This window comes from Hesperophylax consimilis, chromosome 7 (assembly GCF_061612785.1).
Source record: "Hesperophylax consimilis isolate HC1 chromosome 7, BYU_Hcon_1.0, whole genome shotgun sequence".
NCBI classification, from domain to species: Eukaryota; Metazoa; Arthropoda; class Insecta; order Trichoptera; family Limnephilidae; genus Hesperophylax; species Hesperophylax consimilis.
The window spans coordinates 40,081,731-40,108,522 of NC_142842.1; the positions used below are offsets into that span (position 1 = coordinate 40,081,731).

The 26,792-nt window shown below is 33.6% G+C and overlaps 1 protein-coding gene across 1 annotated transcript in view; it reads right to left on the reverse strand.

The window, feature by feature from the left end:
- The window catches only part of LOC149422763 (uncharacterized), a 138,379-nt gene that overhangs the window by 63,322 nt on the left and 48,265 nt on the right, over nucleotides 1-26,792 (reverse strand). Inside the window, exon 2 of the mRNA XM_089634002.1 lies at nucleotides 591-781. Within this exon, the coding sequence (XP_089490128.1) occupies nucleotides 591-781 (191 nt within the window). The remainder of the gene's footprint in view (nucleotides 1-590; nucleotides 782-26,792) is intronic.

The window sequence follows — 26,792 nt, forward strand, 5'->3', positions numbered from 1 at the left end:
GCCGTCAACTATTGTAGTTTAACAGCATAAATAATAAAAACAAAGTTTTCTGTTAATTATGTCTATAGTAGACGCATGACTTGTCCGTAGACTTTTACGGCGTAAATTAAAATAAAGTTCACGGAGGAGGCATCGTCCGCGCCACGTCTCCGCCACTCGCCTGGTTCCAAAATACTCAGTTCTTTATACTGGGACTAAGTATTTATTACTTACAGGTATTTTAAATAGGTACTTTTGATAGGTAGGAAATTTCGTAGCCACCCCCCCCCCCGTGGATTTGAAATATTACTGTGGGGAATGACATATTGAATTTATTTCACAGAAGTTCTCTAACAACCCCCACTCCCATGGATTCAAATAAATATTGGTAATTGGTAATCAATTTTAGGTAGAAAATTTATGGGGAATCGTTGTGGGCAGAGAGTATATGAGTAAATTTTACAAATTACTAATTATTCATTCATCCTCAGGTCGGTATAAAATACTTTTGAGTATTTTGTAACCGGTATTTTATGTACCTGTACGCACTGTACCCAGTAACGAAAAGTACTCACAGGACCCACCTCTACACTGGCCATCTGTGTACAAACCGTGCGTGATGCCTGAATTACATCTACCGAGTTCTCGGCAGATAGCGCATTCGGCCGAGTGCTCGACTGATGTGATCAGTGCAGTCAGTACTCGGTATGATAGCGGGCGAGTGATTAAGGCGAGACAGTACTCGGGTATAGATGTGCTGCTTAGAAATGGGCAAGGTTTACTTTTGAACAATCTAGAAGCTCTGGAAATAAAAAATAAAACCAATTTACCAAATAAACAATTCCCCACCACGTATTTTTACCCCTCTCTCTCCCCTACCGCCCTCGCGCCACTTCCAAAAAAATTGATGTTCTCTTTCCCTCTTCTATTTTACCTATAAATACACTGTAACTCTGTTATTGATTTAATATGTTTTTATAACCCTGATGTACAGGGTGAATCTAAACCGGTTGGTTTTACATATTAAAAATATATACAAAAAAAGTGATATTAAAAACAAACTTATTTTATTCGAAGTAATTTAGTATGTCTGAACTGACGTGAATTGCATTCACCCTTCAACGGCATGTTTATTGTTTCAAAGTGCTTATTATTTGTAAGAAGAATAAAAAAAATCAAATTAACGTCTGTTAAAACACGATACGAACTTCATACGAACTTCACGGGCGAATCAACCTGTGGGAGAGTGGAAACTTGGATTTTAGTTGCTCGTTATTCTCTGCTCCAACTTATGTTACTTGACTTATACTCAACTTAAATTTAGCAGAGAGTACGTGCTCGTCGGTAGAATAAACTTGTCGGCTGTTGCAAGATGATAAAATACAACGAATGTTTGTCTTCCCCTAAAGTGCTCGCGAGATTAATTAGCCTGGATAAATGCGTTGCCATTAAAGTTAAACGTTAAACAGTTATTCGCAGTCAACAACAAGCAGGAATAATGTTTATTGTTGTTTTGTGTATTACAAGAGTTTGAAACTATTCAGCATATTCGGATACAAGTTAATTAATACGTACATGAATAGAAATCTAATTAACAGAATAGTTCAGATGTGGGTGATGCTGAGAAAAACGAAAGGTTATCTGGAAGTACCTACATTATTATTGAATGATTCTTAAATTTATTAATCCGTATATTTATGGAACACCAATTAACCTTATAATTTTGGTGTACGTTAGCGAAAAAATAGTTCATGGAATCATTTTACTTATAAATAATACAGGGTTTTCCAATAAGAGGTGTTATTTTGAATAGCCCGCTATTTCAGTAGATGTTATTTTGAAGCTGTCATTTTTTGACATTTGACAAGTAAAAACTACGCCATTAATAAAAATGGAACGATACATGCTTTAACAACGCATTGAAATTATTAAAATTCACTTGAGTGAATCAAATGCAAATCATCTTGAGTGATGAGGCCTTTCGTCCTTCGTCAACTTGTCGCATCTGGGGCTCGGAAAAGTAAGCAAGAGTTATTGTCGAAAAGCTTCTTTATCCTCAACGTGTGACTGTTTGGTGCGGTTTATAGTCCGGCGGAGTCATTGGACCTTACTTTTTCGAAAATGAGGCTGGAGCAACAGTTACGGTGAATGGATTGCGCTATCGAGAGATGATTAATGATCTTTTATGGCCGGAATATGATGGTATTTACTTTCAATAAAACGGCGCTATGTGCCACACAAGCAACAAAATCATCAATCTTTGTAATGATCAGCCCTTTCTACTTCAAACTTTTCCTTCTCCTCTTTCTACGATAATTTTTCTTTAAAGTCCCATAGGTAGCTTTTCCATAAGGCTTTGCATATGTGTTCGCAGGGATGGAAAATTCCTCCCCTGCCGTCTCTACAAGCCTTTGCTCCTCTCTTTATTACACACCCCTTCAAGTGTATACATCCTAGTTTGTCCACGTGACGTACGACCTTGAACGTACTCATTTCACGTGACGGTTCAGTATAAAAAGGCTTCACCGAACGTTGTGTTGGTTTTTTGTTTCTCGGTTTAGAAACCTAGTTATCTATGTATGTGTGGTATCCCTTGGTTCTTTTGAGATAGAGTGAGTTGAATCCATTACCGCTGTGTTTTAAAACCATTTTATAAACCTTATCTTCTAAGTCGCCTGCTCCCCCCCCACTAGCTACTCGATTCTACCTATCGTAGGGTAATGTGAATATAATAAAGTGTTAGATTTATATATGTGATATACATACGATAAATTTATGGTGTTAGTTGTCGGCGCCATCCATGTATATATTTTAGGAGGGGAAGGAGAGGAAAGGAAATGAATTTTTTTCAAGCTAAGATTGACTCCTCCTCTTACCAAACAAAACTGATGGATGATAATTTGAGCAAGGCGATCGATATCTGCGTGTCTGGATATCACAACCGGCCGGGTCTCCCCTTGTTCCAAATCGGCAACCGTCACGCCAGAATAAAGAAAACCAGGTCTCATCACCAATTTCAGAATTGCCCCAATCTCATACACCTCCAGGATAACCTACTTTACTGAGTGTAGAAGGGGAAAGCCATGACATCCCTTGTCACGAATCTAGTCGCGAAAATGTGACACGTAAGGTCCTAAGTTACGTGCCACCTCTAGAAAACGTTGTAACTCCTACGCCGTCGGGGATTTACATCCCTTTCTAGGTCAATACATAGATAACACACGACGATCTTGTCGACATTTAGCCTGCTTTTTAACGATAGGTTGTGTGCCTACCCATTCAGCCAATTATCATGTGAGATATATGTAAGGTCTACTCGAAATGCTAAATTTAGGATGAGGACTGTCTGTATTTTAATATTCGGTTCTAGTAATTATTTTATGAGGTTACTAGCATCCTCGTGTATTAGGTATGGGTAACTCCTACTGAATACCTATCCTCTCAGGTAGGTATAAACGGATAATTGGTTTGATTTTTGCATTTAATTTAAAGAGGCTGCCTACCTCTCGAAAGGTACCTGTTGAGAAAAGTTGTTCGGTTGGTAGTTTTATTTCGGAGATTACCATCTCCCTCTTTCGACTTTAGATTTGTTTTTGTGCATCCCAATTCGTAACTTAGAAAGTCAAACAATAGATGAAAAGTATTAAATTAGAAAGTCAAATAACAGAAGAAAAGTTTTCATTTTGTTCCGTCTGGTTGCATCCGATCGCTTTCAATTCGGGACGGCATACGCTAGCAAAACTTCCCCTTTGACTGACTGTACACCGCGCCTCTCGGCCTATATATGAAAAGGTCATTGGCCTGTCTCTCACTCACAGCTGATTGACAATCCGTCTAGGGTATTCCTTTTAATGATAACATTATTTGGGCGGCAGGTGTCGTAAACTTAGTTGTATCCGTCTTTTAAAGGGGGTCTTCTGGAATTTAATAAATAATATAAAAAACTCACCCAGTTAGTCACCTCTCATTCTCAGCGTGAAGCTTACCTGGTTACACTATATAGCTAAATCACTTTAATTTTCGACCTCCTCCCTACGCTTATAAAAGGGTAATTAAATATTCCTGTAAATAAAATTGTACCTCCCTAATCTGTCAGGATTCGAACCCACAGTTAATGATATATTTGTTTCTCTGGTTTTCGGTCTCCGTGGATAAATGCCATCTCGCCAAATCAATAACCTAGCCCGATTAAACACTTCCCGCCTTTAAGTACGTTCACTCTGTTTTAAAAACGCAATCATTATTTTTATTATTTTCATGTTTTTAAGACAAGTCACTTAGTTTGAACTTCAAATTTAATCTTTCTCTTTAATTCAATATTCCACAATATTCTCTAATACCATTTGAATCCAATAATTAACTGTAATTTCACATATCACTTCTGACTTGTATTGATTTCTTGGAGCTGTCAACGTATCTAAGTTCAAGACTCGACTGCCTGTACCTGCGCCCTGTCCCGTGTGAATGTGTTTACTCCAGGCCTGTCTGTCAATAAATCTCCCGTCGTTGTCTAAACAAAAATTTTTTTTGAGCACGTTCGTTTCGTTTATTTTATGTGAGTGTCCAAAACATCACATCTTTTACGATTAAATATCAAAATAACACCTCTTATTGGAAACCCTTGTCTTTGGGGTATAATCATACCCCAAAGACACACCCCAAAACATTTTTACAGTTTCGAAGGACAATACACCTAACATTCAACTAGTAACAGGTACCATTTTCAGGTGAATTGAATTCCTATTCGTTAAAGCCTAAATTTTAATTGGTTTTATGTAAAACGGTATCACTAACATTACTCCAAATTTGAAATCATTTAAGAATCGGTTAAAAATAATGGACTGTTATCATTCAAATGTCGTCTACATGATCAACTTAGATCATACGACGTACGTTATTACTTCAAGATTAATACATTTAAAATTAGAAGGCAATTGACTGATCTAATATGTTTACATGAAATAATTCACGACCATCTTGATACTACATTATGTCTAAGCATTATTGAAATAAATGTTCCCAATTCACATTGTTATAGATCGCCTATTTTAGCCCTCTGACCCAAATGTGTTGACTGCATAATAAGTGTGCTGAAGTAGACATTTTCATAGATAATTTATACGAATTCAGAAAAAAGTATGCTGTCGCTAAAAATATGTTGCGACATTTATATTATAAATGACTTGTGTCTCCATTTGTGTCTCCTGTGTCTATATTTGTATCTCTTGTGTCTCTGTTTGTGTCTCTTGCCTCATTATATTATTTGTTATTTGAATGAGATTTAAGTAAAATTTAAATTTAGTATATTTATTTGTTTGGTTTTTTTATTATTTACTTTACATTTAGATGTATGCAAATGAATGTATTCTTTTTCTGAGAAGATTTTTGTAATTGTATGTATATATTTGTGTGTATTGACTGAGTTTTTATAACTGGATTGTTCTCACGTAAGTCTACTGTAAATACCGATACGTTCGTAAGGTTCAGTCACACTTTTTAAATTGTTTCGTCATTCAAATTCAAAGAAAAAATTATACACTCGAAATGGTTTGAACATGAAACTAAACAACACATATTGGAGGTTCGTAAAACATATGATTAATAAAACCATAAAAATTCTCTTCATTTTAAAAAACCTGCCAACTGAACATCAAAATGTGTGCTCAACTCAAAATTACAAACGTTTTATTGAAACGCCCCCGATCGTAGAGGAAAAAGACAAGAGATTCTCCAGAGTCGGCACTGATGACTGTCATTAAAGCTCTATTAAGGCACTCGGTCTCTAATAAAGCTTTCCAGATTACAAGCGAGCTGCAGGTCGATCGTGTGGGAACCGCACAGCTTTTGAATATTTTATCTTTGGGAGATATGAACTCGTCAGAGTGCGGATCAGACCCTCCTCGCACGATCTGATCTGAGGGAATTGCTCAATCACTTGCAACTTGCAGCTTTGTAGAATGCTTTTGGTCGGTGCTTCTCGCGAATTGAATAATTATCACATTCAGATTATATCTCCTGGAACCTCCGCAGGTGTATCCACGTTACAAGAATCAGTATAAATATTGAAAATTGCTAAAATCAACGTGTTATTAATTTTGTACAACGTTTTATTGGTGCAAACACAGAATAACAAATAACAGATATTATTGTTAATAAACAATGATAAGTTTCATAATGAAAATTTCCTTTTGAGTTATTATTTGTAAAGGCTTAATAAATGCATCAGTTTCAGTGTGCTTAGCAATGTTGGGCTTCCTCCTTTCATAGTAAAAAAATCGGACAGTGGAGGTGAGACAAGGATAATAAAACTTTTGTGAAAACTGGTGCTTGTTTTAAAGTTAGTATGCAATTGAGCCCCTGTGGACCAGTGGCATATTGCCATGTTGAGCGTTGCCCCTAACATAGCCTTGGAGCATTTTCCCTGGTATCGGTGATATTTGAAATGTTTATTTAACCTCCAACTTGCAAAGTTTTATAAGTAAAAATGTACATATTTAATAGAAATAAAACACAAGTTTTGTAAAGAAATATTCACAGAATAAAATACACGAATTTTCGTAGAAAATCACTTGGAAAAGTATTGTACCAGAAAATACTTTATTAGATTTTCACTTGAACAATTCCCATCAAAGAATTTGAATATTAATCGTTCTATTTTATGTTGTGTTCTTGTTAACTTTTTCGGTAATATTGTACAGTGGTTAGCAGTACTCTTCTGGCTATTGAAAACTAATAGTTGAACAGAATAAACATTTTCAGAACGGTTTTTCGTCTTTTATTACGAAATGTAACATTAATTAGTCAAAGAAGTCGAGGTAGAAGAGAGTTTTTTTTGTGAGATAAGATAGGTTTGTATACTAAAAACCTATCTTATCTCACAAAAAAATTATACTACATTGACTTGGGAAGTGGTCTCATTGGAATCAGCACTAATGAAAACAAAATAAACGGTACCTCAATTGACCTAGTTTATAAACATTTATTAAAAAAAACCCCAGTAAAATGACACTTTATTTTGGGCGGACTCTGCAGATCCATTCACATTTTATTTATTCATAACTTAGTTGATTTGTACATTGTGCCGTCTTATCATATAATGTTTTTAAATATTTATATAAACAGTGTTTGCTCTACCAAATATAGTTTCAGGAAATTGTTTTTTAAAGGTATTCATATGGATACGTTTGTGTTTAAGAGATTAAAGCTTATTTTTTCCGTCTTCCCCTAAGAACAGTGTATACTCTACCATATGTAGTTTGCCCAAAATAACTAGTTATATTCATAAAAATTGTCTTTTAAAGGTATCCATATGGATACGCAGGCGTTTAAGAGGTTAACGCTTATTAATTCCGTCTCCCCCTAAGAACAGTGTGTACTCTATACACTGTATACTAAGAATAGTGTATACTCTACCATATGTAGTTTCCCCAAAATAACTAGTTATATTCAGAGAAATTGTTTTTTAAAGGTATCCATATGGATACTTTTGCGTTTAAGAGGTTTTAAAGCTTATTTTTTTCCGTTTTTCCCTAAGAACAGTGTATACTCTATACATTGTATACTAAAAACAGTGAATACTCTACCACATGCAGTTTCCCCAAAATAACTAGTTATATTCATAGAAAATAGTCCCGAATTGCTATCCGTCATTGGTTTAAATGTTCCGACGAGGCGTACCAGGCACACTACACTATTTCATATTGAAGCAAACAATACCAATGCAGCAAACAACTCAGTAATTACTCGCGCAATCACAAAATACACCCATTACGAAAAATTACTACATTTAAACATCTTTCATGATTCCTTTCTAACATACAAAACTAAGTTATTAAATTTCTTAGCATGACATATTTCAAAAACATTTTCACATCATTTTTCAAAACTTCTATGTATTAACAGTCAATTACAATTCGTGAGCTTATTATAATTCTTGTTTTCAATTCATTTATTATTATCTATCCACACACTTCCTTCCTTTTATAACAATCTCAGGCGAAATTACGTAATGATATTTTATGGACATACGTAATAGGTACTACAACCATGTAATAACTAAAAATATCTAACTGTATCTTATTGTACTGTGTATGTCTTAAAAAATAAATAAAAAAATAAATAAATAGAAAATGTCTTTTAAAGGTATCCATATGGATATGCAGGCCTTTAAGAGGTTAAAGCTTATTCATTCCGTCTACCCTTAAAAACTCTCAAGAAAACTTTGTTATGAAATGAAAAATGTACGGAGATACTAGAAATAGATACTTAACATAGATATCCGATACCAATATCAGCCAATATTTCCTTCGTAACGCTTCATTACTTTATCAATATATCAGTATGGAAAGCGTTGTATACATCGAAATAGGTATTCAATGGTGTAAACAGGGTTGATAAAAATCAATCAGTATATTTCTCGTATATTCGAATATTTCCAATGGCTTCCGTTGCACACATTCTATACCCCTAATGGCGCGGAAACTGTTAAGATTTGGGGACGTATATGAACACGTTATTTTTTGACGCGCGCTTGCACGATAAATTATGTTATTAACCCGTAAAGTTATTTTCTGAAAAGTGTCGTTAAATCAATGACCTAAACAATCTGAAGTTCGTTTTGAATAGACTGGTGAACTGTAAGAAAGCTTTTAAGGAAAGATATACGAAAAAAAACTTCAGAAGTTGAGCTTGTAGAAAAATAAATAGGACAGATGATATTCTTCAAAATTTCGCACCCTTGAAAGCTGCAATTTGATTCTTAGGCGTCGTGATAGATAATTTAGCTTGCAATTGAACCACGACTCCTGAGTGCAAACCCGATGCTTTAAACCATAGGCTGTTCCTTGGTACGTGTATTTGTGCATTGCACTGCCTGTCCTCAGTCTTCACAGAACAACCTACAACCACACCTGTGCCCCAGCCATCGATGTACGAAAGTATACTTCAGTCGTAATTCCCGCCAGGTCATTATTTGAGTTATCTTCTAGTACAAGACTCCCGCGCAAGAACAAGCGGGCCGTGCGTACCCAGATATGCACAGAACTGATAATAAGTACTGAAAAAGTATCGGGCGGTATCAAAAAAGTCAGACCTAGCCAAAACGGTGACATGAGCGAGACAGATTACTCTCTTAACGTCAAATATTTTTGTCTTTGCTTTCATGTACCTTTCTCTACTCTTGTATTTTTCATTTTACTTTAGTCGTGTTATTATTTTGTAATTTGGACGATGTCCGTTAATAAATAAATAAATAAATCACGTGTTAGAGCAGTTCGGATACATAACTCACCCCGTGCATTATCGAAGCGCCTTAACGGTAAGTAAATTTTGCATCACTTTGATCACGCGTAATCCAATGGGTCTGGAATGTATTCGCTTAGAAATAATAATGTACAATGTTAGCACTACGACATTCACACATTGGAACTAGTGTGCAATGAATTCAAACGTTCTCGTTATATTTGCGTTTTTGCGAGAATTGCGTTTCCTTTACTCTCTGATGATTTTGTTAACGCTGAAGTAGCAGTATTATTTAATCAACCGGCTTACAAATATAACTTACTAGATAGAATGAATTAAAGTAGGTACCCCCATTAATTAATTTACTTCATCTAAATTACACACTAAGTACATTTTTAAAAGTGAAATGCACTGCTGGCAATTTCAGTCACGAGCCGCCTCTGATTTAAACCACTTGGCCATAAGTCGGTATCTATTTAATATAATATTATTATACATTGTACATCGAAAAGTTAATTTTCAATTAGTATATTAACCGCTTGACCTGACCACAGTAACTTAATTAAGTAAATATTTTGTTTTCAAACATTCCCCAAGGATCATATTCATGGATGTAGACAAAACTCTTAATTAAATAAAATAATTCATGATGAGGGAATAAGAAGTTTTATTGAAAAGTTTACCAGAACAATGCTTCTCAAACTGGTAGGTTCTGAGGCTCTTCAAAGTGTCGGGAAATATTTCGCTAAAAACACAAAGAATTTTATTGAAGAAGAAGATAAACGAAACAGAACAAGACACAGAAAAAAAATAACGGTCTTACCTTCACAGTGCACTCGAAAATTAGTACCTAATTATTATAGGTCATACATTAGTTGAGACCGTTATATTTTTATTTTCTGTGTCTTGTTCTGTTTCATGTTTCGTCAATGATGGGCTTAACATTAAAAATATAAAAAAAGTTGTTCCAATAAAAATAAAGAATTTTATTAAATTTGTCGCACAGAAGAATTTGATTTGAGTAGCTCAAGAATTGAATGCTGAATTATCATACAAAGTATTTTAAGTCGTGAAGAAGTTGGATTTGACGGGACGAGAACTATTTGTCAATCGCAAAACAGTTTGTTGTTAGAAGTTTCTTCTCATGCTTTGTTTTTAAATAAACGCTCTAGGTAAATGAAGAAAATAGGGTTTTTGATTTTTTGCTGTATTTTTTTAATAAAATAGTTTGAGAAGCATTGGCTCAGAGCAAATCGTCTCTAGAGGCGACATATGGTTTTACTCCTGCACGAACTTTGGAAGTAAATGTTAAGTTATGAATAATTAATTAGGCTACACTACACGGATAGGTAGGTACTTGAAGGTTGTTCACCTAGAAGATACTGGTGAGATGTACCTACCTGGTGCATGAACAATGAATGTGTGTATGTACCTATAAGAGTGGTAGATACCTTCAGTATCGCCCTGTTGGAAGACTACCATTCATAATCGAATTTTTTTTAAATATAATCTCTCTGGATCAGTTGTTCGGGATCAGACACTGGGGAGAAAAAAAAACACTAAAAATTGGAGATTTATTTATTGGGAGTTTTTGGTTCGACGCATTGTAATTGCTAATCAGCTCCGGTCTACAATATATAAAAAAAAAAAAACAGTAAAGGACATCACGACAGTTGATAATATTAAAAAAAAATGGTAAAATATATTGTGTCTGTAACTCCAGATCATCGAACACTAGAACTAGAATTTACTCTAAATGTGAGTGTCATTTTGAAAATTGGAACTGTTTGTTCGAACTATAATTTTATAACCTATAATTTTATACTCCTGATTTTATCAGGAGTATAAAATTAATGTATTTTATCCGCGCTAATCAAAAATACTTATTTCGGTTGTGTCTGTAACTAAGTTTCAATTTAGCCAAAATTTAGCTATGATCTGCTTTGAATTTAAGTGTCATATTTATATTTAAATTTTTTGTGAATACCTAACAAGAGTCCCAACTGTTCACAACCGTCTGGAGCCAGTGAGACTATGGCATTAATTCCCAAATGGGGTATGATGTGAGGCTGAACGTAGTGGGGAGGGGAAGGAGATGGGGTAGAGGAAGTTTGGGGAGTACCTGGCTATTCAGAACTGGTAACCAAACACGGCTAAAGCCATTTCAAGCAATGTTTCAATTCTGAATGGTGGTCTTACACCAGGGCGATACAAAGAGTATTTTCCACTCTGGAACGTGCCGCAAGTATACAACATGTTATTTTAAAATAATAAATTGTGAATTAACACAAATTCATCAAATAAAATTGACTTGCCGCACACGATTTAAACCCGCGACCTTCGTATTGCTCGTCGAGAGCCTTACCCCTCGACCACGGAGGCCGACATTAGTTTGTTTAGAGAATTCTACTATAATTCAATATTATTAACAGAAAATTAATTAACATGGCTATTTTAAAAAATCGAACGGATATGTTTAGAATCAATCCGTGATTTTTCTCATGTGAGAAAATGAAAAATTAATTTGTAAAGATTCCGTACAAACGTACTTTGTCGGGGAATGCACACTGTGTTACAGAAGGTGTTGATTAACTAAGGTGAAGTAATTTAAGTTCATGTCTAGAATAATAGATGATTCTTGGACGAACTTAAAACTTTGGAAGTGAAATAGGAAGTGAGACAGAAACTATACTTAGAAAGCTAATAAGAATGAAGTATCCATGCGAGAAGCTTTCAGAGTTCTTTGCAATATTTTCAGTTATTCGAGCTATGTTAAAACTTTTTGAATAAATTAAAAGTGTATTTGCCTCTACGCGGAGAAATATGGACCTGGTAAAAAAGTGATAGCATGCTACTTGATAAAAAAATAGTCATTCAGAATATATCGAAAACAAGTGTTTTTTTTCTAAAAAATACCATGACGGAATAAGACAATATCAGTATATTAATATCAATATTTGTTATTAATATACTGATATTGTCTTCTGTTAACACGGGTTCTGCCGTCTTAATAAAATTCATTCGTTTAAGGCCTGCAGTCCAGTTTTTAACAGGAAAACGAATAATTTGACGAGATCTTTAATAAATTAACAGTATTTCATATCAGTAAGTTTTCTGCGTGTAGTCTGATGTTATTATTAGAAATTTAATCAAAATAATTTCATAAGAATTATGAGCTAATAATTGTGAAGATATATATTTGATTATAGATGCGTGCAAAATATATATTTACATACTTTAAATATTAATAATATGTGTTGCCAAATAACGGTGATTCAATTAAAATGGGCGCCTTGATATCCTTGCAGTTTAGAGCATTCAGCGGAAGGAACTTAATATCGTTACGATTTGAGATTTCACGGCCAAAAGTACTATCGTGATTAATTTTTGGGTTACTACGCCGTGTTGCACTTCCTCTTTCTTTAGCCAGCGTTTCGGAGAGCATTACTGTGAACATCATCATAGCAGATTTGTAGAGCGTGCACGGAGAAAAATGAATATTGCTGATTTATTAAGAATCTCTTTGTATTGTTATTCCGGCTAAAAACGATATTGCAGGAATTAAGAATAAATTAACAGGTTTCCTGGTAAATTTTTAGTAAATTACGAATATATTATCACGATGTTGGAAAACGTGTTCATTAAATCAAAATATTTTCGCATTTTGTCATGATATAATATAAATCTCCTTGGATACTTGAAAAAAAAAAATAAACCACCTTCTGCATCAAATCCCAGGAAACATTTCTTTGCAAATCTCTATTTGTAATGGATGCATGGAACAAACTTCAACAACATGTCGTCAATTCTACTAATATAAACCAACTTAAAGCTCGATTGGATTCTCATTTGGAGAGAAGAAAGGATTAAATTAATTTAAATTTTAAAAAAAAAACTCAATTTATGTTAAACTTCTTGTGAAATCAGATATGAATACATCAGCAAGATGCTTCATGCTCATTAAATAATATATTATCAGAACAAATGCACGTGCATTTGTCTTGACAACATGGTGAATTGCAATTACATAATTCATGCAAGCTCATTTTAAACTGGAAAACCAATAAATTTGTGTTTTTATTTATATAAAAGTGATATGGTGTTGCGCGAGTTGCATTAATCCCCTCGGGGCCAATATTTCGTTTAGTTTTGGTATAGCTATTCAGAACTATTGTGGAGGATATTTGTATGAAAACAAGTATGAATGCTAAGGTTATTTCGCCATTCGATGGCATCGGGAGTCATTTGGTAAGAACACAATATTTCTCCATGAAACTAATGGAGGAAACATTCTTCTGCGATATGATCTCTAGTTTGTATGTGCCGACATTAATTAACACAATTAATCTTTAAGGTCTCATTTGTGTCTGAACTGATATCTGATAATCGAGGATCATATAGTTTTAGAGATGAACAATTATTCAATAATAATTAATTCAGTAAAATAATTGCTAAAAGGTTGTAGTTCCGCATACAAAACGACTAGTGACCGCGCACGTTTCGTGCAAATTTCCAGGAGATTACACGATTTTTGATACTGTTAGCAAACAAAACAACTGCTGCTATAACTTATGTTATCTAACTATGGTGTAACTACATTCGATTTAACTCTAAACTTATTTCCGGGTTAAAATATATACCAGAAAATGTATTTGATATTACAGTTAATATTTAATCGAGCGCAAACATTATACTTATGGCTTTGTTTCTAAAGCCAATCTGACAGATCCTAGCTTAACGGGTATCACCGATAGCTCCATTGCAACCTCTCACTCTTCCTCCTTAACCACACAAGTAACAGACAGAGAGGTTACAGCAGAACTCTCAGTTACAGGACCCTAATACGTAAGTACACGCCGAGGAAGCATGGAAGGAAAAATGCCGAAATAAATTAGTGTTTTAAGCTCGTTCAGGACTTCTAACATCCGTCTTATATGATGCTCCTTTCCAGCGTGACTAACACGAAGTTGTGTATACATACGAAGTCATTATATTTTCATAAAGCATGCCAAATCCCCCAAAAAGCTGTAAAAAAAGGCAAAAGTTGCGGAAAGCTTCCTTCACCACATTTTTATGAGCTCAATAAAGTCATATTTTTACGACTCCTCTGGAATCCGGATGCCACGAGTCAGATGACAGTGTGAAAAATAAGAGCTCCCGGAATCAATAAATAAAATGTCATTAAATTTGCAGAGTCTCATGTTCTCTATAGTAATAATAATAATGATTGGATCATTTCTATAGCGCCGTTTCACCTCAGCAATGTCACTTCAAGGGCGCTTAGCAAGGGGATACTGGTTTCGATCTGTATTTAATGTGAGAAACATTTCTTTCTTCAATCTCTTTGACTAGTGTGGCACAAAAGCCTTCAAATAACTCACATATTTGTAGAAGTGTTGCTTGAATTGCTGTTTCAAATACGTACAAACTCATTGATATCGCAACAAACAACTAACTCCGCAGTAACGTAAATAACGTTTCTCCGCAGGGTTAGGCAGAGAAGACGGACCACCAAACAACTCGGTCTTGGCACATAACCCTTGCCTCATTCACATTCATACATCGTCTCTTACATACTCTTCTATTATTCTGACTCTTCACTTGGCTCGACTCAAGTATATGATTCACTTGATGGTGCCATGTCTTCTTCGGGCATCCCCGACTTCTGCTAACAAATCATGTGTAAATTCTTGTAACCTGTTGTACCGATGCTGTTGTTTGGAGAGAATAATTACTTCTGAAACAGGTAAGATAGATTATTGTTTTATTAGTTAATTTTTTTTTCACTAAACAAAACCTATTATTAGAAAGTTTGATAGCATCCATACACCCTTGAAGCGTGAGATCTTTCAGTTCTTTCAGCGTATTATCTGCAATCGACCGTCCCGAGAAACTGGTATTGACCGGTGGAGTTCAACGCTTGAAGGTACTAGTTAGGATAGACAAATATGCATACGGCATCACCATCATCAGGTACGGGAGCCAGTATTCAGATGATTGTTATGTAATTTGCATGATTTAAAAAGGTTTTCGTTCAAAAGCATAATGTAATGCGTTTAAATTGATTCTAAATGACGCATTGTTTTTCACCCCGTTGTACCGTCATCACTTCAACCCTTCAAACACCGTAAAGGGGGGTGTTAAATAATACGCACTTGTTAAATATTAGAGCAGGAATTGACATGACTCATGACGCATGACCGAACAAAAAACATTTAAAATGTTATATTGGCCAAACAAATTACGCGACGTGCAGCACCCATTATTTCCTTCCGGATACCATTTCAACTTCCTTCCCCCTTCCTTCCGCGCTGTCCCACCCCTTTTGCTCCATGCAGTATAGTAAGAACAGGCCTTGGCGGGCAAAGGCGATTGTTATTGATACTCGTTATAACTGCTAATTATTTTTTTGTGGTTTTACCGCAAGCGTATTAAATAAATAGATTTATAACTCTATTTCTAAAAGTGAAATTTACTTAGAGACACCAGTGACCAGCGGTCGCGTCAAAGGAATGTACTCTTGTCGGCCTTGTTACCTTCTCATTCGTCTATAAAAACTGTGCCAAAACAGTGAAAGTTCACGTAAAATCCGCCGCAAGACAGGAGGTTTACATAAAATATTTTTAAATTGCGAGTTCTTGGAGAAAACAGCACAAGTACAAAAGCTAATCCATCTCCACGTCGTGATGAAGCGGGACTAAAATATGTAAAACCTCCCAAAAGTTTAATAAGGCTCTGCGTATTTCAGCGGATTAAGTGTTTCTTAAAACGGCTTGTTTATAGTCGCCCACCACAATGTTTATGTACATAATCTACATTCGTACACTTTCTACTGTATTATGGTCTTACTTTATTTAAAAGCATATTTTCAGCTATTTTGTTATAAAAATTCCTTAATATAACACATTTCTACTATTTGCATAACACTTGAATACATAACTTAGTAAAAGATTAAAAGTCTTTTCTTTTTTGAATATTTTGCCGACAAAATGCTAGTAACTGTTTAATTAGCTCTTAATTAAGATACAAAAAAACACAACAAATTATCATACACTGCAATTTCATTGCTGACTAGAAAATAATTACAGAATTAAAAAAAAAACTGCAAACCACAACTACCTTACTAGGCGTAGAGAAGCATACATGTATATAATGAATAAATCACAAAATGAATACGAATATAGAACAGAGACATAAAATTCCTTAAATTTTTGACGCATTACCTGAAGACATCTATTTGGAAATAAAAGCAAAATTCAAGTCTTTCTACCTCTGTAGAGTATTAAAAACATACCTTTGCATCTACGAATGTATAATATTATGAAATATATTTGTATTTACAAATATACATACCGTAGAAAACAGTCACTAGAAATAACATATAATTTTAATAAAACTATTAGAAACAAAACTTGCTGATAAAACCTATTGTTACTATAAACAAATAGTTTTGTAAAAATTATTGATTTCGAAAAATAAAAATTAATACTACTCAGTTTTCTAAGACTTATGTAAAAACAATTTATTGTAATTAAAACAACCGAATTTTTTTTTTTAAATCTTTGAAATATTATTCAAAAAGTGCGCCATACAAATACACATTAATGTTTACCTAATATGAAAGCCCCGTAGAAACATATATAATACTGCAAAAATAAATACAACTTCATTACCATTGAATACTTACCCACGTAAATGTAATTATTTTACATTAAAATTAATAATTGAAGTAACGTTGAACATTCTAATAACGTCAGTTTAGCTTCTTAACAGCGTCGGATAAAAGGGCGTCACGACGCTATGCGACGCTTTGTTAACACTAGCTACTACGTGGGTTTGCCACTTAAGCATTGTGTAAAGGTATTTACCGGAAATGCAGGTCGGCTTGATTAGTAGAGGGACTGCCTGTGATATACTACAAGTATAACAAACGGAGTTAAGCAATTAGAATACAGGAGTTTTGTTCTAAGCAAGCTGAACATATTACGTGTTTTTTTAATAGATTCTTTCTTCATATTAATCCTATGATATTCTTTTTTTAGTTTTTTATCATCCAGCAATAGAATACGATACATATGTTTCTTCTTTTTCTCGTTAACCAATATAACAATAATGTTTGATATACCATTCTGACAAAAAGGAGTTCATGTGACAAGAAAGCCGAAGACACTCGTATAACAGAACGTTCCGCTGCAAATTTAGGGTAGGCAAATAATTTCAGCTCCATCACGTCCATTGCGAGCTATAATACTTTGATTGGAAACTGGATAGGTTTGCTGTTCTTCCTACTGAGAGAAAATGTTAAAAATATTTTTAATGTATGAGGCCAATACAATTTTATAAGGATGTGTAATCAGTTTGTTTTTATGTACATGTGTGAGGTAACTTTCCAAAAAGGTTATATTTTGAAAATAAATTATCCTGGACGATATAATAGGTTCCTAGATTTACATAAAATCGATTATGCCTAGTAAGCTATTAATCTAAATCACGTAGTTATATCCCCAATAAATAGATTTAATAATAATGAGTAACCGATAATGATGAAACATATATAAATTCAGTCAATTTAACGAATTCGATAAACCTGTAAAATCAATTATCCTAGCATATATTGTTGTTAAAATTTAGTTTTATCTGCCTCAGATCAGATTCCCTTTAAAAAACATTGATTATTTACTTTTCTTTTTATTTCACTCAAGTGACGACAATTTTATAAACAATAAGCATTGCTATTGAGTTTTATCTTTGTTTAACTCTCTTTATTCGAAATATATTTTTGTTCAGTCAATTTAACGAATTCGATAAACCTGTAAAATCAATTATCCTAGCATATATTGTTGTTAAAATTTAGTTTTATCTGCCTCAGATCAGATTCCCTTTAAAAAACATTGATTATTTACTTTTCTTTTTATTTCACTCAAGTGACGACAATTTTATAAACAATAAGCATTGCTATTGAATTTTATCTTTGTTTAACTCTCTTTATTCGAAATATATTTTCGTATTGAACAAATAATAATAATGAGTGTTTTATTATCTTTTTTTGTAACAACTAGATATAGTAATATCCTCACTGGGATCTCCCCTGCTGAGGATTTCATTCACCTATGGGTAAAATTTAGTAGTATGGATAATTTTAAGTAATTATAAAAATATGCATAGTACATATTAGTATTGATATTATTGAGCAAATAGGATTGTGGCTTGTCTTATTTACTTTGAAATTTATATTTTTTATGAAACCCCAAAGCTCTTGGTAAAATTTACAGTAATAATTTCTAAAAAGTGCTCTTTTTTACAGGAATATCATTTCATCGTGGTCCGGTTGATTTTCAGTACTTGAATGGTAACGGAACTTGAAAAGGACTTTCACAGAACTTGAATAGTAACTTTGACATTTGATTAGTAATTCAAATTCTGTGAAGCAACCCGTCATTACAATTTTAATAAATGACATTAAAAGTAAAATAATAATTGAAACTATTATTTATTAGTAGCAAAGCAGTAACAAAAATCTTTAAAATATATGTTGTAGGTATAGTTCAAAGGTCTGTTGCCGACGACAAATATGACGCCGTAATCGGAAAATAATTGCAGTGATTTAGAAAATTGAACAGAAAAAAGTTTTGAATTTCTCATGACACCAAAGTTTATTGTTAGAGTTTTTGCGGCTAGCTTTAGATAAACACGGTGATTTATGATATATGAAATATTGGTTAGGAGGTAGTTATAGTTCGATGAACTGTTGTTTGTTGGGGGGAAAAACTAATCTCATTTAAAACAAATCTCAATTTTTAATACTTTTTACGAGCGTGAATAACAAATTACTGTCACAAACAAAGAAAAACGTGACTTCATCCACAAAATTTTACAATAAAAACTCTCATAAAGTCGCTAATGTAAACGCGTAAAGAATAATGACACCACGAACGTTGCCAATTCACCAATTGTGTGCGTGGTGTGTGATTTTAAATTGTTTTATTCATTTTGTGGGCAGAGGCCGACAATTTCGATTGTTCTGGGCGATTGTGCCGATGTGCGGCTCGAAGGACCACGACCATTTATGGTGGTGGCTTGACGAAGTATGGACGGGTGGAGGTTCCAGCGCGAGCCATCAATCCTGTCTTGTTTTGTTTACAAATAAGGGGGTGAATTGGGTTAGTGAGACAAAGGTTCTCAAACGATTAATATGGAGGCTTTATTAAAATAAAATAAACAAGTTTATAAAAATATTCTTAACTCTCTCAAAGACTTGCAGAACACGAATAAAAGATAACAAAAAAATCTGAAATCTTTGAAGAGAAGGCACGTACTCTTAAACTATAAGTTAAGGAATGTTTGGTAAAGAATCTATTGAAAGCAATAACACAAGTACTGCCTTGTTAGCATGTTTCGTGATCCATATATTCGCCTGATCGATGCTTAACTTTCCAATACAAATCTGCGTTTACTAAAATCGAATGGGATCGAGAACTAAGATGTAATGTAATTGAAACGGAGCACTGGGCTTTTGGGCTCTACGGAACATTTGTATCCAATCAAATTTGTATGGAAGAAACTTCTAGAAAGGTTATTTCAATGAAGGTAGTTATGGAATTGGAAATTGTTAATTGAACTTTACAAAAGTAGACATTTGATAAAATAGAAAATATGAAATAGCATTTTTGGAAATGTTCAGCAAAAATTTCGCTTTTAGAGAAACAATCGTCGAGCAAGGGACAAAATGACACAAAATCTATTTTGTGTGTAGATATATATATTTATATACATTTTGATATGTATACAAATCTACAGTTTTATTCCGAGGTTGATGAAATTTTGCACACATTACCTTCGAAACAAGAGAAAGGTTACTGTCTAAGTCTGATTATGAAACTCCCGAGTTCAGCTGGTTATTAATAAAAACAATAATGTCCATCATAGCGCGCATGTCATCCTTTATCGATTCCAGAAACCTGCAGTGCCAATGGTTTTTTTTCAATTTTATTAAATATTTGAAAAAGTGTTTATGAATTGATATTCGCATGTGTATACATGTAAATCAAGTTTTATCGCAACAACCAACAGAATATTACAGAATTTTTATTCATGAACCAATTCAACCCTGTTATAAATAATTCCGTAAGCGCATTTACATGACAGGGAATTCCTACGCAATGCAGCACTAAAGCTGGAACAAACTAGGGACACAAAGTAAATTGTAACACATGTAACTAACTAACATAATATTAACACATTTTTTGCGGGAAACGAGAAAACTCGTCATACGCCTTTGTATAGTAAGACGCCGGAGATGAGTTTACTCGCTATGTTGCACAAAGCGGTAAGGAGCGGGAAACTTGTAAACAAGCGGTTCTAAATGCGTGCGGGGTCATGTGTTTTCTATTGTCGGCGGTACCCGAATTATCTACCTGTCAATACAATGAGTTTGAAACACAACAAAAAAAAATAAAAATAATAAAATCGTTGTTGCGTATGTTCCGCTCACAAACTACGCAGTGAAACGCGGTACATGTACAAGTTTTGCAATGTGCCCCTGCGTAAAGGAAAGTGTTTCGAATGCTATCACACATTGAAGCACTATTAGGTTATATTTTTTTTTATATGTATTGAAAATTTCTAAATAATCTTGTAATTTTGTATGAATAAATTTCTATATGTTATTTCGATTATGAAATACTGTTTTTTTTATCATTCCCAAGAAAGTAGAAAGTTTTTGTTCATAAAAAAAAGGAATTACACATACATTGGCTAAGTAAATAAATAGAGACATCTTTTTTAAAGTAAAACACTGAAAATTTCATCGAAAAATATCAAATAAATCATGAGATATGAATATTTCTCAGAAAGTCTAATTTTGGCGCTAAAATTTAAAAAAACACCCGCGCTTCGCCCCCAATTTGGCCGTAAAATGCCCGACCATATGGTCTTAATATATGTAAACATAATACGCAATTGACCACTTGATGAGCAAGATATTTCTGCTACCTGCCTTGTATCTAACGTCTTCTCTGGTATTTGTCATTCTTTCTTTGTGACCGCACATCAAAGAAAGAATGAACTTTACCTAGATTTGAAATAATTAAGTATAATTTTTATGCTTGTTTTCGGTTTTATGTGGAACCGCACAAGAGTCTCAAGTGCTTCCAACCGTCTGGAGCCAGTGAGACTATGGCATCTTCAATTTGTTGTCTGGTTGTCCCAAATTCTAACAAAGCAAACCCCAGTTCTAACAAGAGTTTAAATAACCGAAATGAGAATTTTTTATTATTTCTTGAATTTTTATCACATTACTGATTGTTGATGCATAAATGGTGATGGGAAAAATTTGTTTTAAAATATCTGCATTTAAATTACGAATGCTAGAAATTAAGCAAATACAAATTATAATATTTAAATATTGAAGACAATATTAGTGATTTTTTTAAACGAAAATCTGAAACAGAAAAATCAGAAAAGGAAACGGTCACATCTGGGACTCGAACCCAGGACCCTTGTCTTTCCGGGACAATGCTCTACCAACTGCGCTAATGGGACCCTATCCTACTCGGTCACTTTTAACTGTATCATACTTCGAATAAGAACTACCAACATTGTCTTCATTTTCTTCACCGCACATTTTTTTATTGGCAACTATCTTTATGTATGATCGCAAGATTCAACCCGAACTAAATGCAATCTTAGACAGCGTCTTTTAGATAAACCTATCTTATTGTTTTTATTTTTAATGTGCGACATCTATTGACTTTTTCTACAAGTCTAGTAATTAATTATTAACCCAGGACAAAGGTCCAAAGACAAGTGAAAGACAAGGGTCCTGGGTTCGAGTCCCAGATGTGACCGTTTCCTTTTCTGATTTTTCTGTTTCAGATTTTCGTTTAAAAAAATCACTAATATTGTCTTCAATATTTAAATATTACAATTTGAGGTTTTACTCAATAAAAGTTATTCCAAAAATAATAATTCATTTCTAGACTTGTAGAAAAAGTCAATAGATGTCGCACATTAAAAATAAAAACAATAGGATAGGTTTATCTAAAAGACGCTGTCTAAGATTGCATTTAGTTCGGGTTGAATCTTGCGATCATACATAAAGATAGTTGCCAATAAAAAAATGTGCGGTGAAGAAAATGAAGACAATGTTGGTAGTTCTTATTCGAAGTATGATACAGTTAAAAGTGACCGAGGAGGATAGGGTCCCATTAGCGCAGTTGGTAGAGCATTGTCCCGGAAAGACAAGGGTCCTGGGTTCGAGTCCCAGATGTGACCGTTTTCTTTTCTGATTTTTCTGTTTCAGATTTTCGTTTAAAAAAATCACTAATATTGTCTTCAATATTTAAATATTACAATTTGAGGTTTTACTCAATAAAAGTTATTCCAAAAATAATAAATACAAATTAATCTTCGTCATAACATTGAGGAATACCGCATTTAAAAAAAAAATCCTGCTTTCTACATGCTCTTGTGAATGCGTTTTTTATCTCGAAAAATGTCATCCACACGAGTGCAAAGCAAAACCGGCATTTTGTCTGTAACCGATCGCCTGAGAAAATACATTTGACTTGAAGGCTTGCAAAAGCTCGCATTTCGAGATACGTTTTTTCGATAATTTTACGCTCGCTTTTACGAGGACGGAATATGGAATCATTCAAACCGTTTTTCTAGTCCGTAGTACGATGCGTACACGTTTATTTTAAAATCAGAATTTATGATGAATCATTTAAACCGTTTTTCTAGTCCGTAGTACGATGCGTACACGTTTATTTTGAAATTCGAATTTATGATGAATCATTTAAACCGTTTTTCTAGTCCGTAGTACGATGCTTATATGTTTATTTTAAAATTCGAATTAATGATGAATCATTTAAACCGTGTTTCTAGTCCGTAGTACGATGCTTACACGTTTATTTTAAAATTCGAATTATGATGATGTTGTAACATATAAATGTGTGGATACTAATTATAGGTATTTGATGGCTTGCGTTGATAGCAATCCGAAGTTTGCGGGTTCATATCCCGGCTTGCGGAAGTTATGTTTGTTTGATGGATTTGTATTATTTCGCAATTTATTCATTTAAAATAATATATAACATACTTGCGGCACGTTCCAGAATGGAATATACTTTCAATATCGCCCTGGTTTAAGACCGTTTTTCAGAATTGAAACATTACTTGAAATGGCTTAAGCCGTGTTTGGTGACCAGATCTGAATAGTTAGTTAATCCGCCACCTTCCCCACTACCTTCAGCCTCACAACATACCCCAATTGGGGATGCCATATACTCACTGGCTCCATACGGTTGATTGCAGTTGGGACTCTTGTGCGCTTTTCACATAATAAAAGGTAATATTGAAAATTAACATATTGACAATTTTTTTAGTTGGATTGGAGTTAGTTGGATTGACAATCATTTTTAACGCTAATACAAAATTATGACCTACCAAAATGCATACGCACCAATATAATGTACAACATTAACGAATTATCTTGAACATTTTGTTATGTATAGTGATTAGTGATATGATATGGCGTTTATGAATACTATAAATCTGAAGAAAACATATCATTAAAAATCCCAATGCACCCGCGTAAAGAGAAATATAAACAAATAATCAGGAAAAAACCATGATTTTTTTGGTACGGAAGTGCATCTGTGCTATGACCAAAATATCCACAAGATATTTATAAAGGGATAAATAAAGAAGATGAAGGGACACATCTATCATGATCCTATCACGTGGTATCAGTTACTTCTGCACACATTTATCTTCCTATAATATAGCCGAAAGGAAACCTGTCAACTTGTCAAATTTACGAAAAAATAGTATCTTTTATCTTGGACAAAATTTCTTCAAAGATGGATAGTTATATTTTTACATGGGTACAGCAAATGCAATTCAGATTTTAAAGAAAACACTGGTTTTTTACACTCTTTGAAAAATAAATATAATTCTCCCTCGAAGCAAAATGCAATCTTTTTCGCAGCTATAAGACACTTCAGTGGGAGTTGCAAAGGACATAATTCTACAACACCCTCCTACATCGCTAAGGAATAGAGTCTGTCACTATGCGCAGTGCGCACCCTCTTAAATACACCGACAGCAACCTTAACTCAAAACGAGGGTTGCGCCAAAATATTAAAGAAGTTAAAACAATACAACATTAAATCTTTTTACAGTTCTAAAAAGTCTAATACTTCCAAATCTTCATTTATGTCTTCATATTTCGTTTTAATTCCTTAAGTCTCACAACCTTACAGAAACGGAAATTTCTCAATTCCACTGACTACAGGGAATATTCTAGTGGAACCATATAAAAATATATGTGACAGTACCTGGAAATCAATTAAAGGACTCTTATACTACCAGTTGTTCACAATTTTCGCCAAACATTTTTTTCAGATAAAAGGACTTTTCAAAATCTGATACCTCTTGCAGAAAATGTCGTAGCGAGCTTAAAACGGTCCAAAATGATGTAGGAACTCCAGAAAGAAAAGGTTGAACAGTTTCCAAGGTGCCAGATTCTAGTTAAAGATTTTTTGATTTATATTTAGGTATGTAAAAAATGGTTATTGGTTTTACGTGAAAGGGTTTCAGCAGAAAATAAATGTATATCTTCTAAAATTAAAACTAATTCGAAAGTTCTTCGTAAAAGTGAAAACGATACTTTTCTACCCGTAACAAGGGACTGACAAGTGACAGAGGGTGTGAAAAATTAATGATAAATCTAGTGTGCTTGTTAGCCTTCCAAAGGAAATGAAACAAAAAATTGAAAAAGAAAAAGTCACGATATTACTTTAGGGAAAGCAATGTAATCAACACCTTTGACAGGCTTAAGATCAAAGCTCCTTTTATAATAAAATAAAATATACTACGCTCTTTCCAATAAACCTTTTTTTATGAAAAGCTAAAGAAGCGCTGAAAATTCAAGATGGTAATGATGCAGGTACAGTCAATTTATATGGGCCACCCAATTTATACGACAGTATATGTAAGTGTACATTCTGTCGAAAAGGAAGATTCTTCAGAAAATGTACCTATTTTTATTAAAAAAATACATTTTTACTGTACTCAAGAAGCTTATATCAAATTTGGGAATTCTGAGCAGAGATTATGTTTAAAGTTACTGTAAGAAGAAGGAACAGCAACGAATTGTTTTCATGCGGTTATTCTAGAAATGAAGATTGTTAGTTGGGCGTGTATGTCGACTGTGCACTGATGCTAACTGGATTAATGACGCTAGTTAATTGAAATATCGGTGGAATAAAAACAACATTTGATGAATCGATAAATCCAGTTACCTATTAAATATTAAAATATTTTATGTGTGTCTTGAGATTTTGATGTACTTAGGAGTTCAAGATCATAGGTGGCTACCGAACTCAACAATAGGGCATTTTTAATACCAGAGTTTTCCCCCCCAGAATATTAAGTATCTATAGCAAGCTTTATACTAAATTTTGTTTCTCGGGGTGTAAAAATTATAATTTGGTTTGACTAAGATATTTTGTTTCTAACAAAAGCTCACCTGAAATGCTTCTTCAAGTAGCTTCTCGACAGAAGAAAAGATACAAAATTTGATGAAATATAAAATATGGTAGAAATAAAGAATGAGATTATCAATAAGTACATAAATATCAAATAGAAAATACAAGAAATACATAAATTACAGCACGGTGTGATTATGATGCAACTATTTTAAGTGATCCTTAATTACAATAAAATAAATTTAAGTGAGCTAAATTAAAATAAAAGTTTAGTATTTTAAGTGAGCTAAAATAACAGGAAAAGTTAAGTAAGCCAAAATTTAAATAAATTTAATAAGTAAGCTAAAATGACAGCAAAAACTTTAACAATTTTAAGTGAGCTAAAGTTACATTAAACGTTTAGAACAGCAGCTTTGTTATTTTACAGTTAATAATTTGATTTCACAGTTGTCGCAAAAGAAAATTATCTCTACATTTAATCACAGTGGTAAAAAAAACTGTTTTTCTAAAGTATCACAACCTATCGAACAGGCAGCTCTGGTGCAATGAAATTTTGAGTTTTGGCCGATTTAAAATAAAAACAATTTTACACTACTTTTCGTTTTCGAATCACGAGCTATTAAGCAAAGAAAAATATTTTTGAGTTTTAAAATTAAGCAAGAAGACATATTCTTTGTTCAATATTAATTTTGTGTTCAATTTGATGAAAGAGTGTTGAAACTTGAAAGAAGCTGAGTAGTTTTTATTTAAAAAAATATTTGTTTTTGTGTTAAATGTTTAGGTTGTTCGAAAATCATTTTGCTTTAAGGCGTTAAGTGAATGACAAAATCTTTGATACATTTTACAACATATACTCTGAAGTTTCGGTTTTCAAAATTTCATTTATTACAATTTAATATCCCGAAATTAATGTTACAAACCTTTTAACGGAGTAGTTTTAGCGCAGCCCTTAGATTAGGGCATGGGGCAGTAAAGTCCCCAAGGACACATAAAAACAAGAAGAAAGCCTAGATGAATGCTCCTAATCTATCCCTCTAGAAGGGATCGGTAATAATGTGTCAGGGATATACTAAGTACGCAGCT